We start from the raw sequence: 16786 nt of genomic DNA, 5'->3' as shown, positions 1-16786 counted from the left end.
GCTACATATCTAATCACTGCAGCACAATATTAAAGAAGTACTTTCTTTGCTAGATACCCATATTTTAAAAGGATATTCCATTAAGATAATGCACATTAAGATAAAACTGCAATAACTTCAACTGTACCTCATCCTGAAGTTCATCACCACTTTTAACAGAAGCAAGCATATCATATAAAGTACAGCAAAGATCTTCTATTCTTGTTGCTTCAGCCATTTCGTTTAAAGTTGCATTTAAGTACTTCTCAACTTCACACCACAAAAATGAGTCGTTTGTTTTTTCCGCAGGCTTGCAGTTCAGGGTGGAATGCTCCTGAAGGTGGTCAGTCAGAAACTTCTTATAATCCAAGCTTATAGTTTTCTGGGATTCACCATTTATTGGCAGTTCATCAAAGTGGTCCAAATCATGCATGTCAAATGAAAATGCTAAATTTTTACCAAATAAAACTCGATCACCATATTCATCAGTTGTCATCTGGACAAGAGCAGTAAGACTGTCTTTACAAAAATGAGAAGTAATTCGATTAGTAGCATCACAAGCTGCAGTGGCAGATGATGATGGAAAGGGACCAAACATCTGTTTGATAGCCTTTGTTTCCTGGTGGCCAACACAGTCCTTCAAGTGAAAGGTCTTGAAGAGAAATGCGGCTGCACTTTCAATGGCTTCTTTCCCATTATCTGTTCCAACTATTCAGATAAAAGAAACAGTATTAGCTTAAATGGATCATGGTTCAAGCTTCCATTTACCAAAAAAACTACTACAAATATTCTTCTGAGCAAATTCAACAGTGAAAATATACTGATATTTAGATATAGTGAGACAGATGAAGATAACCAATTCAGGAACAGGAAAATCCCTTTAAGGCCATCCCCAAATTCCCAAAGAATGGCATTAGGTAAATAACCCATCATCAGTATTATACGTAAGATAGAAACTACCTATAATAATCCCTTACCTTTTTCTAAAAACAATTTGAGGCATTAGGTAAGACTTATTTTAAAACCAAATTTTAAAACTTGATTTGATGAGCTACTTAAATAAGATGTAAAAAAAAAAAAATCTGAATTATAGACTGCTGGAGCTGGAAGGAAGGCAGCTCCCACAAGTTAAAAATCCATAACCTTCTTTCCACATACAGTACATCTGAGATGGCAAGAAAAGATTTATAGTTTTCATTCAAAAATATTTATTACTACATAAATCAACTACACTTCAATAAAAAATAGTATTTAAAATATTTAACACTATCAAGGATGTACATGAAAAGAATCTTTTAAAATAAACTCAGCCCCACTACAAAAGTTTCTTTTTAATTCTGCTTTTGAGAAGAGGCTAAAAGTAAATTCTTATGAAAATAAGAGAAAGTTAAAAGGAGCAGTCCCTAATTTCTTTAAGGCATTAGTATCTCATATCTGAGTCTCTCAAAAGGAAGAAGAGTCTATAGTTATGTCATAGAATTCAAAGCATATTCTTAGAATAAAAAACAAATTCTATCTGAGAAGGCCTGAAAAGTCAGTAAGACTTCCTAAAGTAATATTTGTAATGTTAGTAATAATACAATTAATACCATCATCTTCTTGAAACCATAGCTCCAATTACATCATTAATCACAAATCTTGAGCAGCTTATGATAAAGTTCAATGCCTGCATGCATGCTAAGCTGCTTCAGTTGTGTAGGACTCTTTGTGACTCTATGTACTACAGTCCACCAGACTTCTCTGTTCACCGGATTCTCTAGGCAAGAACACTGGAGTGGATTGCCATGCTCTCCTCCAGGGGATCTTCCCAACCCAGGGATCCAAACCAGGTCTCTATGTCTCCTGCACTGGCAGGCATGTTCTTTACCACTAGCGCACCTGGGAAGCCCCATAAAACTCAGTTATTCAACCTAAACTCCTATACTTTTATTTTCAAGTCATGCCTGATGCTGATCCATTCTGTTTTACCAGCTTTACTCGCAACTATACATTTCCTACTCTAGCCAACAAGAATTTCTTAACATCCAAAACTCAGGTCCTGTTCTTGTTGTTCAGTCGCTAAGTCGTGTCCAACTCTTTCCAATCCCATGGAGTGAAGCATGCTAGAGTTCCCAGTCCTTCACTCTCTCTCAGAGTTTGCTCAAACTCATGTCTGTTGAGTCGCTGATGCCATCCTACCATCTCATGCTCTGTCGCCCCCTTCTCCTCCTGCCTTCCTCCTGCTGGGAAAGCCCAGCATCAATGAGAAATGATGATGCTGAGTCGGCTCTTTGAATCAGGGGGCCAAAGTACATCAGTCCTTCCAATGAATATTTCAGGGTTTATTTCCTTTAGGATTCACTGGTTTGATCTCCTTGCTGTCCAAGGGACTCTCAAGAGTCTTCTCCAGCACTCACCATTCTTTATGATCCAACCCTCACATGTGTACATGACTAGTGGAAAAACCATAGCTTTAACGATACGGACCTTTGTCGGCAAAGTGATGTCTCTGCTTTTAGTGATATCTCTGCTTCTTCGGGCAATGACTGAAGCCATGAAATTAAAAGATGCTTGTTCCTTGGAAGAAAATCTATGACAAATCTATACAGTGTATTTAAAAAGCAGAGACATCACTTTGCCGACAAAGGTCCATATAGTAAAAATTATGATTTTTCCAGAAGTTATACACGCATGTGACAGCTGGACCATAAAGAAGGCTGAGCACTAAGGAACTGATGCTTTTAAACTGTGGTGCTGAAGAAGACTCTTGCGAATCCCTTTGACTGCAAGGAGATCAAACCAGTCAATTCTAAAGGAAGTCAATCCTGAAGATTCATTGGAAGGACTGACGCTAAAGCTCCAATACTTTGGCCACCTGATGTGAAGAGCAGACGTACTGGAAAAGACCCTGCTTCTGGGAAAGATTGAGGGCAGGAGGAGAAGGGGCCAAGAGAGGATGAGATGATTGTATGGCATCACCAACTCAATGGACATGAGTTTGAGCAAACTCCAGGAGACAGGACAGGGAAGCCTGGCATACTGCTGTCCATGGGAATGCAGAGTCAGACACCACTTAGCAACTGAACAACAGCTAGGTTTATCACAGTTCTTCCGAGGAGCAAGCATCTTTTAATTCTGTGACTGAAATTACCATCCACAGTGATTTTGGAGCCCCCAAAAATAAAATCTGTCACTGTTTCTACTTTTTCCCTATCTATTTGCCATGAAGTGATGGGACCAAAGGCTATGATATTAGTACTTTGAATGTTGAGTTTTAAGCCAGCTTTTGCTCCCTCATCAAGAGACTCTTTAGTTACTCTTGGTGATCTCTCTTTCTCTTTAAGATTTGAAGTCCTTAAAAAATTTTTATTATTATTATTTATTTGGCTGTACTAGGTCTTAGCTGCAGCATATGTGATCTTTAATTGCTGCATTCAAATTCCTGGTTGTGGCATGTGGGATCTAGTTCCCTGACCAGGGATTTTAACCTTGGTAACCTGTTCTACTCTATGCCCATTTGCATGCCTTTATTAAATCTTCCCTAAGGCCTGACCTGCTTCTTGAGAAACCTGTATGCAGGTCAGGAAGCAACGGTTAGAAATGGATATGGAACAACAGACTGGTTCCAAATAGGAAAAGGAGTACATCAAGGCTGTATATTGTCACCCTGCTTATTTAACTTCTATGCAGAGTACATCATGAGAAATGCTAGGCTGGAGGAAGCACAAGCTGGAATCAAGATTGCTGGGAGAAATATCAATAACTTCAGATATGCAGAAGACACCACTCTTATGGCAGAAAGTGAAGAAGAACTAAAGAGCCTCGTGATGAAAGTGAATGAGGAGAGTAAAAAGTTGGCTTAAAGCTCAACATTCAGAACACTAAGATCATGGCATCCGGTCCCATCACTTCATGGCAAATAAATGGGGAAACAGTGGAAACAATGGCTGACTTTATTTTTCTGGGCTCCAAAATCACTGCAGATGGTGGTTGCAGCCATGAAATTTAAAGACGCTTACTCCTTGGAAGAAAAGTTATGACCAACCTAGACAGCATATTAAAGAGCAGAGATATTACTTTATCAACAAAGGTCCATCTAGTCAAGGTTATGGTTTTTCCAGTGGTCATGTATGGATATGAGAGTTGGACTATAAAGAAAGCTGAGTGCCAAAGAATTGATGCTTTTTAAACTGTGGTGTTGGAGAAGACTCTTGCGAGTCCCTTGAATTGCAAGGAAATCCAACCAGTCCATCCTAAAGGAAATCAGTCCTGGGTGTTCATTGGAAGGACTGATGTTGAACCTGAAACCCCAATACTTTGGCCACCTGATGCAAAGAGCTGACTCATTTGAAGAGACCCTGATGCTGGGAAAGACTGAAGACAGGAGGAGAAGGGGATGACAGAGGATGAGATGGTTGGATGGCATCACCAACTCAATGGACATGGGTTTGGGTGGACTCCGGGAGTTGGTGATGGACAGGGAGGCCTGGCGTGCTGCGGTTCATGGGGTTGCAAAGAGTCGGACACGACTGAGCAACTGAACTGAACTGAACTGAACAAGGCCTCTAATTTCTCAAATCCTACCCATGTTTCATAGTCCAGCTAAAATGCCTCTCTCAAGGCAAGTAAAATACTGTGTGCATTGTTTTATTCTCTGTTACCTAGCCAAAATAAGTGTCTCAATAGATTTAAACCGTTAAATTTTGGAGACTTTCCTGATAGCCTGTGGCTAAGACTCCACTCCCAATGCAGGGGACCCGGGTTCCATCCCTAGTCAGGGAACTAGATCCCACATGCCACAACTAAGAATTTGCATGTAGCAATTAAAGATCCCACATGATGCAACTAAAACCTAGTGCAGCCAAATAAATAATTTAAAAAAAAAAAAAGACTACAAACCTTAAAAAAAAAAAAAGAAAGAAGAAAAAGAAACTGCTGAATTATCTGAACCCAGGCCTCAAAGACACCAGACTACTGTTTTTACATTATACCACCTGCTTAGGTACTTTCTGTTGTATCTGATATTTACACGTGTGTAGAAGTGAAGTTAAGCACAAAATATAAGTCCATTATTTAATTCTTCAAGTATAAAGTCTATAAAATCTTCCATTATTATAAAGAATTCATAAAACACCATCTGACATATTCTTTTAGTACTTAGGAAAATACATAACAAATATCTTCTAGAGATTAAATAATACCTTTAATTAATTAAATAGCATTTGTGTACATTTTAGTTATTCAGTCCATATATGAGGTTTGGAGAACTTAGGTTTTGGATAAGTTATGGATTGTGATAATTCTATAGATAATTCAACAGGACTGGGACTAAAGAAGTCTGACCAAAAATGGAATTCACATTTGCAAACTCCTTCTGTACCTAACATTATAAATGTGCCCTTCGGTAAAGATATTATTTTGCATCTTGGCATTTTCCTTACACAACTTACTAATAACTTTTAAATTAAGTTATCTCAATTCTTCTTAACAAAATTATCTCTATTTTATAGATACTACAAGAGACTTTAGATTAAATTTGGGAGAGATCAAACAGTTATTTAGTTAATGAGCAAGATTCAAAGAAGTCTTCTAACTCCTAAATAAACTTTTTTCTACTACACTACACTTCTGGAAAGTAGATTTATTTCCTAGTCATTTGTTTTTTTTAAGTCACTTTTGTGACCCCATGGACTGCAGCCAGCCAGGCTCCTCTGTCCATGGGATTTTCTAGGCAAGAATACTGGAGTGGACTGCCATTTCCCTGTCACCTGCATTGGCAGTCAGAATCTTTACCACTGGACTTACTAGGGAAGCCCAGATTTATCTCAATTCTCATTTGAAGTCACTCAGTCGTGTCCGACTCTTTGCTACCCCGTGGACTGTAGCCCACCAGGCTCCTCTGTCCATGGGATTTTCCAGGCAAGAATACTGGAGTGGGTTGCCATTTCCTTCTCCAGGGGATCTTTCCAACCCAGGGAGCGAATGCGAGAATAGTCAATTTACTACCAAAAGTGGAATTAACTTAAATGGCTATTATTAGGTCATTGGTTAAATTACATTACAGCCATATATTATATACATTAAACATAACGTGTGCCGCATCTGACTCTTTGCGACATGGAGTAGCTGCCAAGCTCGTCTGTCTATGGGATTTTCCAGGCAAGAATACGGGAGTGTGTTGCCATGCTCCTCCAGGGGATCAAGAGCCTAGCAGCCTTGTCTCTCCAGTCTCTTATTATCTCCTGTATTGGAAGGCGGTTTCTTTACCACCAGCGCGATCTGCAAAACCCAAACATAATGCAGTGCTCCATGTATCTTGCTATAAAATAATCTCCACAATATATTAAGTGAGGGGGGAAAAAAAAGTAGGTTATCAGTTCACTTTTGAAGAAAAAACAAATTGCAGATTCATTAGGAACATCTACAAAGATCTAAAAACAATTTTCTCAAGGTTTCAAATTTTTAATTTGAGCCTTTCTGTACATCTATAACAATTTTTAGGTAACATACAGATACTTTTAAACTTAGTTCATAATGGTGCTTCACACATATTATTAATAATAGCCTTGCCTAATTACTAATTCTTCTGGATAACCTGCTGTGTGTTGCGCTTTGTGACCCTATGGACTGTAGCCCACCAGGCTCTTCTGTCCATGGGGGTTCTCCAGGAAAGAATACTGGAGTGGGTTGCCATGCTCTCCTCCAGAGGATCTTTCCAACTCAGGGACAGAACCCAGATCTCCCGCACTACAGGCGGATTCTTTACCGTCTGAGCCACCAGGGAAGTCTTACTTTACCGCATCTCTAAGGTAGACTGCTAAGAATGAACACGGTTCTACAGCACAAAGGTGTTTCCCAAAATTGAAACTCTGCACCGTGCTATTCAAGAGTCTGGGAGCTGCAATTTTTGAGAAGTATTTGAAAACAGCATTCTTAGCACTACTGACTCTCCAAGAAACAAACGATCACATTTTGAAACTAAGGAACTTCCCCGCGGCACTAACGCATAATGACGTGGATCAAGCCGCATTCAAGTGACTGCACATGCGTGTCTTCCAACCTGGGGCGGAGACCTGAGTCACTGCGCCCGGTCCGCATGTGATGACGTATCACCACAGGGGGACTGACTGTTAGAGAACCCCCGATAAGAAGGCAGCTCAGGATTGGAGCAGAGAACTGTGTGCCCAAGGAGGGCGCAACAAGGGTGCCACCCCAACTTGCTAGTAAAGGCCGCCACGCCCCCCACCTCCCCAGCGATCTTTTAGTGACAGACAAATGAAGGGTGTCTCTGTAAAACACAGAAAAGATCTGAAGAGAATGAACGCAATCAGGTGTCTGACTTGTCAAAGGTCTGGCAGGTCCACCCTCCTTCTCAACAAAATGCAATTAAAACGGAAACCTACAGTAACGGAAACGCTTTTCTGCTTTCTCTAGGAGCCACCTGAACCAGCACACTAGTTAACTGGCCACATCGAAAGGCCTGGGAATGCCTGGGAAACGCGCGTGGTACACTTCCAGAGCAGAAATCTGTAATAAGTAGCTGTGTCTCGTTTTCTTACACACTATATCCAAAGAAGGAACTTTGTTAGATTAACCATGAGGATCTTGTTCACAAATAACCTTCCATTTTTTTTCCCATTTCCCTTTATATTTTAAGTACAATTTATAGCATGTAATATTTTAAATGATTATTAGGCTGAAACTCTTCGGTCAATTACACCTCTGCCTGTGCTATCTTTGAGCAGAATAGGCTTTTAGGAAATTTGGTTTTGTCCTCAAGATAAAGTCTCAGGAAACAAAATATATCCTCAATAATCAATAAACTAAAGTTTGAATGAAACTTAAGATCCCCAATCTTTAAGGAAACCAGTTACCTACCACTTTAATCTTCTATGCACAAAACACTAGGATTGTAACCCAGAAAACTGGCTCTATGCACCTAGCAATTTAATTGCAATACATTTAAAGAAAATGCTTAAAAGGTCACTAGGATATTTTTAACTAATAATACTTTCCCTGCCTGCTTGAGTTACATTGAGAGAAAATGAGATGTGAAATGCAAAAGTATAAAGATATAAGTAACTGATGACTGTAAACATTATGGAACAAATTTTTAAAATTAGAATTTAGTGATTACTACAATCTTAAATCATCCTCAAGATACAATTTACTTACATATTTTCCTTTTGAATGCAAAATATTAAGAGTTAAAAGGTTGAAACTTACAGCTTTTTAAACTGCCTACCTAAATAATTAAAAAGGATGAGTAGGAAATTTTAATTGAAAATGAATAAAAAATATCTATCAACTGTTTACATCGTTAATTGCTAAATATTCAATTTAGAAATTGTCAACAAATGAGTTCCCTGACCAGTTAAATATTTAATGTATAAGAGAAAGTATTTTACAAATTTTTTGTTTCACGTTATGGCCAAGCTTTAAATGTCCATTTTACCCCTGACACTTGATAAACTGTAAATACCAAAATATTACAACCCTGCATCACAGAGTTAACTTAAGCTCATCGCACTTGTTAAAAATGCAAGCAAGGTAGGAAAGAGGCTATAAACATTTTATATTGAATAGAAATTAGCTAACTGATAATTATCATTAAATTTACTTTATAAATATGGAAAATACTTGTACCAGCAACTTTCCAAGAACATTATATATAAAAAACACAAGTGATTTAACTTAACAAATTTATGATGTAATAGAGGTAAACAACTATCCATATGGGTTTTGGGGGAATAAACTGAACAATTCACGTGATGCAAATTTTAAATTGCCAAAGGAATGTAATAATAATGAGTTTCATTATTTTAGAGAAATTATAACTTGTGCATGAAAGTACTTCATCAAAATATTGCGTTAAGTTGGTAAAGTATTCAAGAATGTTCAATGTATTAATTTGAATGAAGTGCTTAAATATGAAGATTATTTCTAGATTGATATAGAAATTACTGCCTTCAGGGTGAGCAAATAATTAAATGAAACAAAATGAATAGAGAAACATATTTGGTACAAAAAAAGGGAGTAGTAACTAACACAAGAGATTAAAAATAGACCAAAACATGCCCCCATGATTTAAAGTCAACTATTTAATTTTACATATACTCATTATAAAATGTGAATACTCATCTTACATGGCAGACTTTTAAGTCAGCATCAAGTCTCTATATTATCATTTCTACTAAAAATTCTGCATCAAATTACAACCTGACTTCTCAAGCAACCAAATGGCTAACATAAAAGTTTTGATGTTATATAAAAGCTTTTTATAATAAAACCATATTTTGAACATCACTAAGCAACATCCAGAAAACTAAGATCATGGCATCTGGTCCCATCACTTCATGGGAAATAGATGGGGAAACAGTGGAAACAGTGTCAGACTTTATTTTGGGGGGGCTCCAAAATCACTGCAGATAGTGACTGCAGCCATGAAATTAAAAGATGCTTACTCCTTGGAAGGAAAGTTATGACCAAGCTAGATAGCATATTGAAAAGCAGAGATATTACTTTGCCAACTAAGGTCCTTCTAGTCAAGGCTATGGTTTTTCCAGTGGTCATGTATGGATGTGAGAGTTGGAGTGTGAAGAAGGCTGAGCACTGAAGAATTGATGCTTTTGAACTGTGGTGTTGCAGAAGACTCTTCAGAGTCCCTTGAACTGCAAGGAGATCCAACCAGTCCATTCTGAAGGAGATCGGTCCTGGGTGTTCACTGGAAGGACTGATGCTAAAGCTGAAACTCCAATACTTTGGCCACCTGATGTGAAGAGTTGACTCATTGGAAAAGACTCTGATGCTGGGAGAGATTGGGGGCAGGAGGAGAAGGGGACGACAGAGGATGAGATGGCTGGATGGCATCACTGACTCGATGGACATGAGTTTGAGTGAACTCCGGGAGGAGGTGATGGACAGAGAGGCCTGGCATGCTGCGATTCATGGGGTCGCAAAGAGTCGGACATGACTGAGCAACTGAACTGAAGGAAATAGAAACTCTGTCCTTGAACAAATCTTATAGCTCACTGAGAATTAACTGACATTTTTTTAGTTTTTGAATTCTAAGGGGGAAAAATGTTTTAAATATAAACTTGAGTGCTGCATCCATTTATCAGGCACCTAGTAATATTATACCTGGTAATACTATACAGAAAATTAACTGGAAACCTTAAAAATACCTCTACCAGAGGGCAGTATAAATTGCCTTATACTTAAGGGAGTCGTAATCATTTGTAAATGAAGAATATACTGATAAGCTAAAGCAAATTGTGAAGAGTTGATCCTATTTCCAACTCCTGCCATTGCTACAACAGCCATTTCACTTTCAGCTGTTTTGCCGTACTGCCAAGTAATCTGGACTGCCTGTTTATACATTTGTAAAGTCATCTATGATTTTCATTAAGTTATTCAGCTCTTTCATGCTGCAATTTCTCTTGTGAAAGAGACATAAATATAACACACCTCTGTCCCTTAGCATTCAAAACACAATCTAACTCTGTCCCAAGTTTCCCTCTTTAAGAATTCCTTCCTGATTTACCCTAGGAAGTTCCTGACCTTTTGGCACCACATCACTGGGCATATACATCTATCATAACATTTAACCACTCAGAGCACTATTTGTTTACCAATGGCTACTGGTAGATCTAGGTTATAATAAAAGTATTCACTGACAATCATTTACCAGGCTTTAAGGCACTTTGTAGTACATCTTCACATCACTACAACTACACATAAGAATTACTATTCTCATCACATTATATAAGAGGAAACAGATTTAGGGATATTAATTAGCTCTCTTATGGCTCAGTGGATAAAGAATGTGCTTGCCAGTACAGAAGACAGAGATGCAGGTTTGATCCCTGGGTCAGGAAGATCCCCTGGAAGAAGAGATGGCAACCCGCTCCAGTATTTTCGCCTGGCAAAATCCCATGCACGGAGGAGCCTGGCAGGGCATAGACCATGAGGTTGCAAAGAGAACATGACGGAACAACTAAGCACTACACACACACACACACACACTGGCCACCCGTTAGTAAGTGACAGAGCGGAATTTGTACCACATATATTAACTGATAACTTGAAATTATCTAGGCTAAAAGAAAAGATGAAAACTGAAAATAAAACAAAAAGATGGTACAAAAATACAGTTGCAATATCTTAAACAAAATACTAACTTACTAGTGAAGTAAAGTGAAGTCGCTCAGTCATGTCCGACTCTTTGCGACCCCGTGGACTGTAGCCCACCAGGCTCCTCCGTCCATGGGATTCCCCAGGCAACAGTACTGGAGTGGGTTGCCGTTTCCTTCTCCAGGGGATGTTCCCGACCCAGGGATTGAACCCAGGTCTCCCACATTGCAGGCAGATGCTTTAACCTCTGAGCCACCAAGGAAGCCCAACTTACTAGAGTCATCCATATTTCTAAAAATAAAACTATAAGCAAGTAGAGTTTATTCCAGGAATGCAGAGATGATTCAATTATCAGAAAACCTAGCAAAATAATCTACTCTCAAAAAATTAACAGAGACTCTAATGCTAAGATATGATAGCCGGAGGTAGAGCAGACATGGTGAACAAAAGGCAACAAGTACAAAGAAAAGGACAAACCATTAGCAGCCTTAACCCCTAACATTACCAAACTGAAATCTGCAGAGGGAGGGTATCAGAGGAAAACAAATAAACCTACTTGCTCCCTGTCACTTTAGTAGGTTTTGATATTTGAGTTGAATACATTCCTAAAACATGTATTTATGAATATAAAATGTCAAAAAAAATAAATAGGCATGAAACTGATAAATTCCAATTTTTAATTATATTTATATCAGTTACCAGAGACTGAGCAAGGTACATAAACAGTTCGGACCACGTCAGTAAGATTTTATTTTTTTTTTTAAAGAAAACTGGAAGGAAAGACAGTCAAGTGTTAAGCTGAATGGTGAATACACAGGTATTTGCTATATACATTTTAAATTTTATCAGTCTGAAATATTTCATGGAAACTGATAATATGAAAAGCATAATTTTTATGTTTTTGAATATAATAAGATATATACAATACAAACACAACTCAAAGAATTATCACAAAATGAATACATCTATATAACTTGGGTAACTACTTCCAGAAACAGAATATTATAAGTTCCCCAATAACTTCTCCCATATTCATACCCAGTCATTACTGTCCTGAATTCGGAAAGCTGATATTAGTAATGTCTAGTTTCCAATTTCATATAAACAGAATCATATGATCTGTTCTTCTGTTCGGCTTCTTTAAGTCAACATTACATTCATAAGATGAGTTTACAAAGTTACACATAGCTATGGTTTATTATTGCTATAAGGTAATCTATATATCATGATTTATCTATGCCACTACTTTACAGTGAATTGGGTTGTTTCCATCATAAGGCTATTACAAATAATGTAGCCATGAACACACATGTCTCTGCATGTACAGGCACTTACATTGGATATTTATGTACATATTACTTTGTATCAAGATTTAAATTTCACTTGTCCAACCACAGTGGAGCCTATCCAGTCATACCAATGTAAACTCTAACAGAGGTGGATGAAAATTCTAGTTTCATATTCTTGAGCCTCACCAACAATCGGTATGTCAGTCTTTTTAATTTTAACCATTCTGATGGGTATGTAGTGGCATCTCCCTGATTACTATTAAGGTTGGGCACCTTTTTACATTTATTAGCTATTCCATTATCTTCTGCAAAGTGTTCAAGACTCTTGCTCATTTTTATTTACACACAATTATCTGTCCTTTTCTTATTGATTTATAGGACTTATTATAGACACAAGATATCTTTTTGGTCATATGTTGAAGATATATTCTCCCATTCTATAACCTGTCTTTTTACACTGAAAGAATAAAATGCATCAATTTTATTTACCAATTTACCAATCACTCCCTTTATGAAAGCTGTTTTTTGTTTAAAAAATTATTCTATATCCAAAGATCATGAAGATATTCTTCTATATTATCTTTTAGATTTACTGTTCTGAGCTTCAGTTTCATTTTATAAGTTGCTTTGAATTATTTGTATTGGTACATTTTTTTGTCATATGTACATCTAGTTGACCCAACACCATATACTGAACAATCAGTCATGGCTCACACTTGAAGTCCTTCACGATAAATCAAGTATTCTAATATCCATGGGCTAGTTTCTGGACCCTCTTCCATCTGGTCTGTATGTCTATCCTTGGATCAATACCTCACTGTCTAAATTACTGATCTTTATAATAAATCAATATTATTATATCCAAAGAGTAAGCTCTCCCTCTTTGTTTTTCAAGGTTGACTTGGCTGCTCTTCACCTTTAATTTCCATTTAACTTTCAGATTATCTTGTCAATTTCCATGTGCACACAACTCACAAACACAAACCTGCTTAGATCTTGATTAGATCACACTGAATCTGCAGATCAACTTGGATAAAAATGATAACTTTATTGTAGTGTTTCCATCTTTTGTATATCCCCTTATTGATTTAGGCCATCTTTAATTTCTCTCAATAATACTTTAGTTTTTCATGAAGAAGTCCTGTTCATCGTTTGTTAAATTTACTTCAGGGATCTGATAACTTTTAGTACTTTTGTAAATGGCATTTTTACAAATTTGCTTCTCATAAAGAAAAATAAAACTGATTTTTACACTGACCCTGATAAATTAATTTTCTAATGACACAGCTATGTCTATGATGAGTAATTAAATAAATTAATATTAAGGGCCAAAAACACTATTTTAAAATAATTTGTAGTATTTTCTTCCTCAAGCTAAGTTTTATTATTAAAACATTCTTGAAGGGAGAATAAAATTATAAAAAAGACACAGGAATATATCAAATGTAAATCTGAGAGGTAAGAAAGTACTTTAAAATTACAAAAATTCTTTAAAAGCTATTAGTTGAAAGACACTATCAGCATCACAGGTAGTAAAGACCACAGTCGACTTTTAGTTGGATTCTCAATACTTCATTTCCTTATTGAACATCTACTATATCCCTCATACCACACTAGGCACTGGAGTACAAAGACTGTGATTCCTGGAATTCCTGTATCATTAAGGCATTCACAGTCCATCAGTGAAGGGACTGAGGTAAATATCAAACAATGAGAAAGTACTCCTAAAAAGGTATAGAAGAGACAGCCATTCTAATGGAACACCATCTACTAACATTAAAAAGGAATAACAACATTAGAAGACATGGATGAAGCCTAAGCCATTTCTTCAGAGATGAGATGCATTTTACCAGATGAAGACAACGGGGAAAGTTATTCTAACACATAATTACAAAGAGAGAAAACAATGAGTACTGCTCAGCAAAGTATTATAGTAAATATTACATATGTTAGGAATAAAGGTTACATGTGACAGAATGGCAAGAAGATAAATTATTCCAATTCATAAAGGAGTTTTTCTTTTACCATTCTAAGGAATCTGGTTTAAAAAGTTAATAAAGAAAGAAAGTGAAGTCGCTCAGTCATGTCTGATTCTTTGTGACCCCATGGACTGTAGCCTGCTAGGCTCCTCTGTCCATGGAATTTTCCAGGCAAGGGTACTGGAGTGGCTTGCCATTTTCTTCTCCAGGGGATCTTCCTGACCTGGGTCTCCCACATTGCAGGCAGACGCTTTACCAGCTGAGCCACCAAACTGGGGCTAAAATGAGCTTTGCTTTTTATAAAGATCAGTCTAGTGACAGTGAAGAAGTTGAATAAGAAAGGACATTTGAGACAATAGGCTACTGCAGTGGTTCAGACCCAATATAGTAAAAGCCTGAACTAGGGCAAGAGCGAATATGTACAGCGAGTCAATTTGAGAACAGCTGTAAAGAAGACTTGACAGAACCTGACCTCTGACCACAAGGAAAGAATCTAGAATTCCATCATGTTTCCATGTCAAACTTTGGGTCCAAACCTAGAAGTGCCACAACTCAACCACAGGATTCACTGAACTTTGGACCCTGTTTCTTTGCATACAAAATGATGGGACTGGACAAGATGTTCCCTCGAGCCGAAATACCCATTACTCTGACTCGTCAATATACATGGTCTTAAGTACCTCATACCACTACGCTCAACTGAAATACAAATAATTTTCTTTTTCTTTATTCTCTTGCTCCACCTTTTTAACACAATTACACAAAAATTACCTGTGTTAAAAGAATGATATAAGAGAAAACAAACACACTTTTTTTTCCATAAGACTAATCCTCTTAATGCTGCTAGCTTTAATAAAATTTCCAGTATCACCAGTATTTTTCATTCAGACTAGATGACTACTAGTCAACTACTAATTTCACTAAAGCTAATAGTTATTTAACTTAAACAAACCATTAAAAAGAGCACCCAGCTAAATCCAACCCCAAGATTTCATCTGTCACAGAAGTATTAAACTTTTGAGATATTACATCTCAAAATATTCAATTCTTTAAATACATCAGTCAATAGATTAGTCCCTGAGTTTGAATCAGATGTTTTGCTAACAGGCAAAACTCCTAGGATTATATTTAATAGATAATATAAATATATTTAAAGTTATTATATTTTAAATGGCTTTTAAAACAATAATTTTTGACTTGTCAGAGATATTTGCAGAAAGTAATAACAGAAAACTTTTTTAAAATCTTAACTTTCATATCATTTAATAAAGAATTAATTCAGTCATGGTGCTGAATTAGCTTAATATTTTATACTGCCTTTGCTAGGTATTCTGAAGTATTTTTATAAATTAAAGAAGAGGAATGACATTACAGTTTTTGAAAACTATCTGAGTCAGACACCCCAAGCCAAAATCATTCTAACACCTTACAAATGAAGACAGTGAAGCCCAGAAGGGTTAAGATCCTATTCAAGGTAATTTAGTTAGATTGGAGACTTTGCATTTTCACTATTATTTTCCAGTGAACCCAACTGCCACAATATTCTTAAAATATAAAGTATGACTGCATGTCAAATGCTATCACAAATCACATCAGTGTGCTCTACTTTTCCCAGACTTAATAAGCAAACTCAAGTATTGCCAAAATCCTTGAATTTCAAAACATTATCTCACTGCAAAAACATATATGACATTCATTTTATATTTTCACAACATAAAACTATGAGGTCATTAAATTTAACATCATACTATATTGCAAACCAATGATAATTGAATGATACAGCAAAGTCAAAATATCTGAATAATAAATTCAAAGATTTGATGATCATAAATGAAAATTCTTCATGTATATGAGATAAAATAGAAACACCTTCCAAAATTGGTGAAAGGAAGAAAACTGTCAACCAGCATATGGTGAAGTAAGAATCTAAATTTTCCTTCTACCAAGAAATCACCTGAAAAAAATTTTCATTTATTTGTCAAGTGAACTTTCATTAAGACTCTGAAATACACCAAGCACTATTCTAAGCACCGGGGATGGTGTGTGTTGAACAAGAAGAATAAGATCCTGTTCCGAGCAAAACAAAGGCAATAAATAAGCAAAATATCAGATAATAATAAATGTTGTGGAGAAAATGTTACCAAGGGTTACAAGATAAAGAATGGGTAATCATTTGAGATTAGACGATCAATGAGAGTCTCATTAAAGGAATAACTTCAAAAGTAACAAAAAAGGATCTACCCACTCTAAGACTAGGAAAGAAGAACATTCTCAGCACAGGGAAGAGCATGTACAAAGAACTCCAAACAGGCACCAATCTGTTGGGTTTGAGGAAGTGAGAGAGGCTGCATGTCTGTGAAGCAGTTAGGAAAAGCAAGGATGACTCCTGATCAGAGAGAAAGATGAAGGCCAGATCACGCAGAGCCA

At 36.8% G+C, this 16786-nt stretch overlaps 1 protein-coding gene across 1 annotated transcript in view; it reads right to left on the bottom strand.

Annotated features, from left to right (window-relative positions):
• ASCC3 (activating signal cointegrator 1 complex subunit 3) overlaps window positions 1–16786 on the bottom strand; it is a 339817-nt gene that overhangs the window by 297276 nt on the left and 25755 nt on the right. The window contains exon 4 of the mRNA XM_040239121.1: window positions 128–687. Within this exon, the coding sequence (XP_040095055.1) occupies window positions 128–687 (560 nt within the window). The remainder of the gene's footprint in view (window positions 1–127; window positions 688–16786) is intronic.

Source organism: Oryx dammah, unplaced genomic scaffold, assembly GCF_014754425.2.
Source record: "Oryx dammah isolate SB20612 unplaced genomic scaffold, SCBI_Odam_1.1 HiC_scaffold_4, whole genome shotgun sequence".
NCBI classification, from domain to species: Eukaryota; Metazoa; Chordata; class Mammalia; order Artiodactyla; family Bovidae; genus Oryx; species Oryx dammah.
Note: the sequence above shows the minus strand (reverse complement) of the source record. Positions and strands in the feature narration are given on the sequence as shown.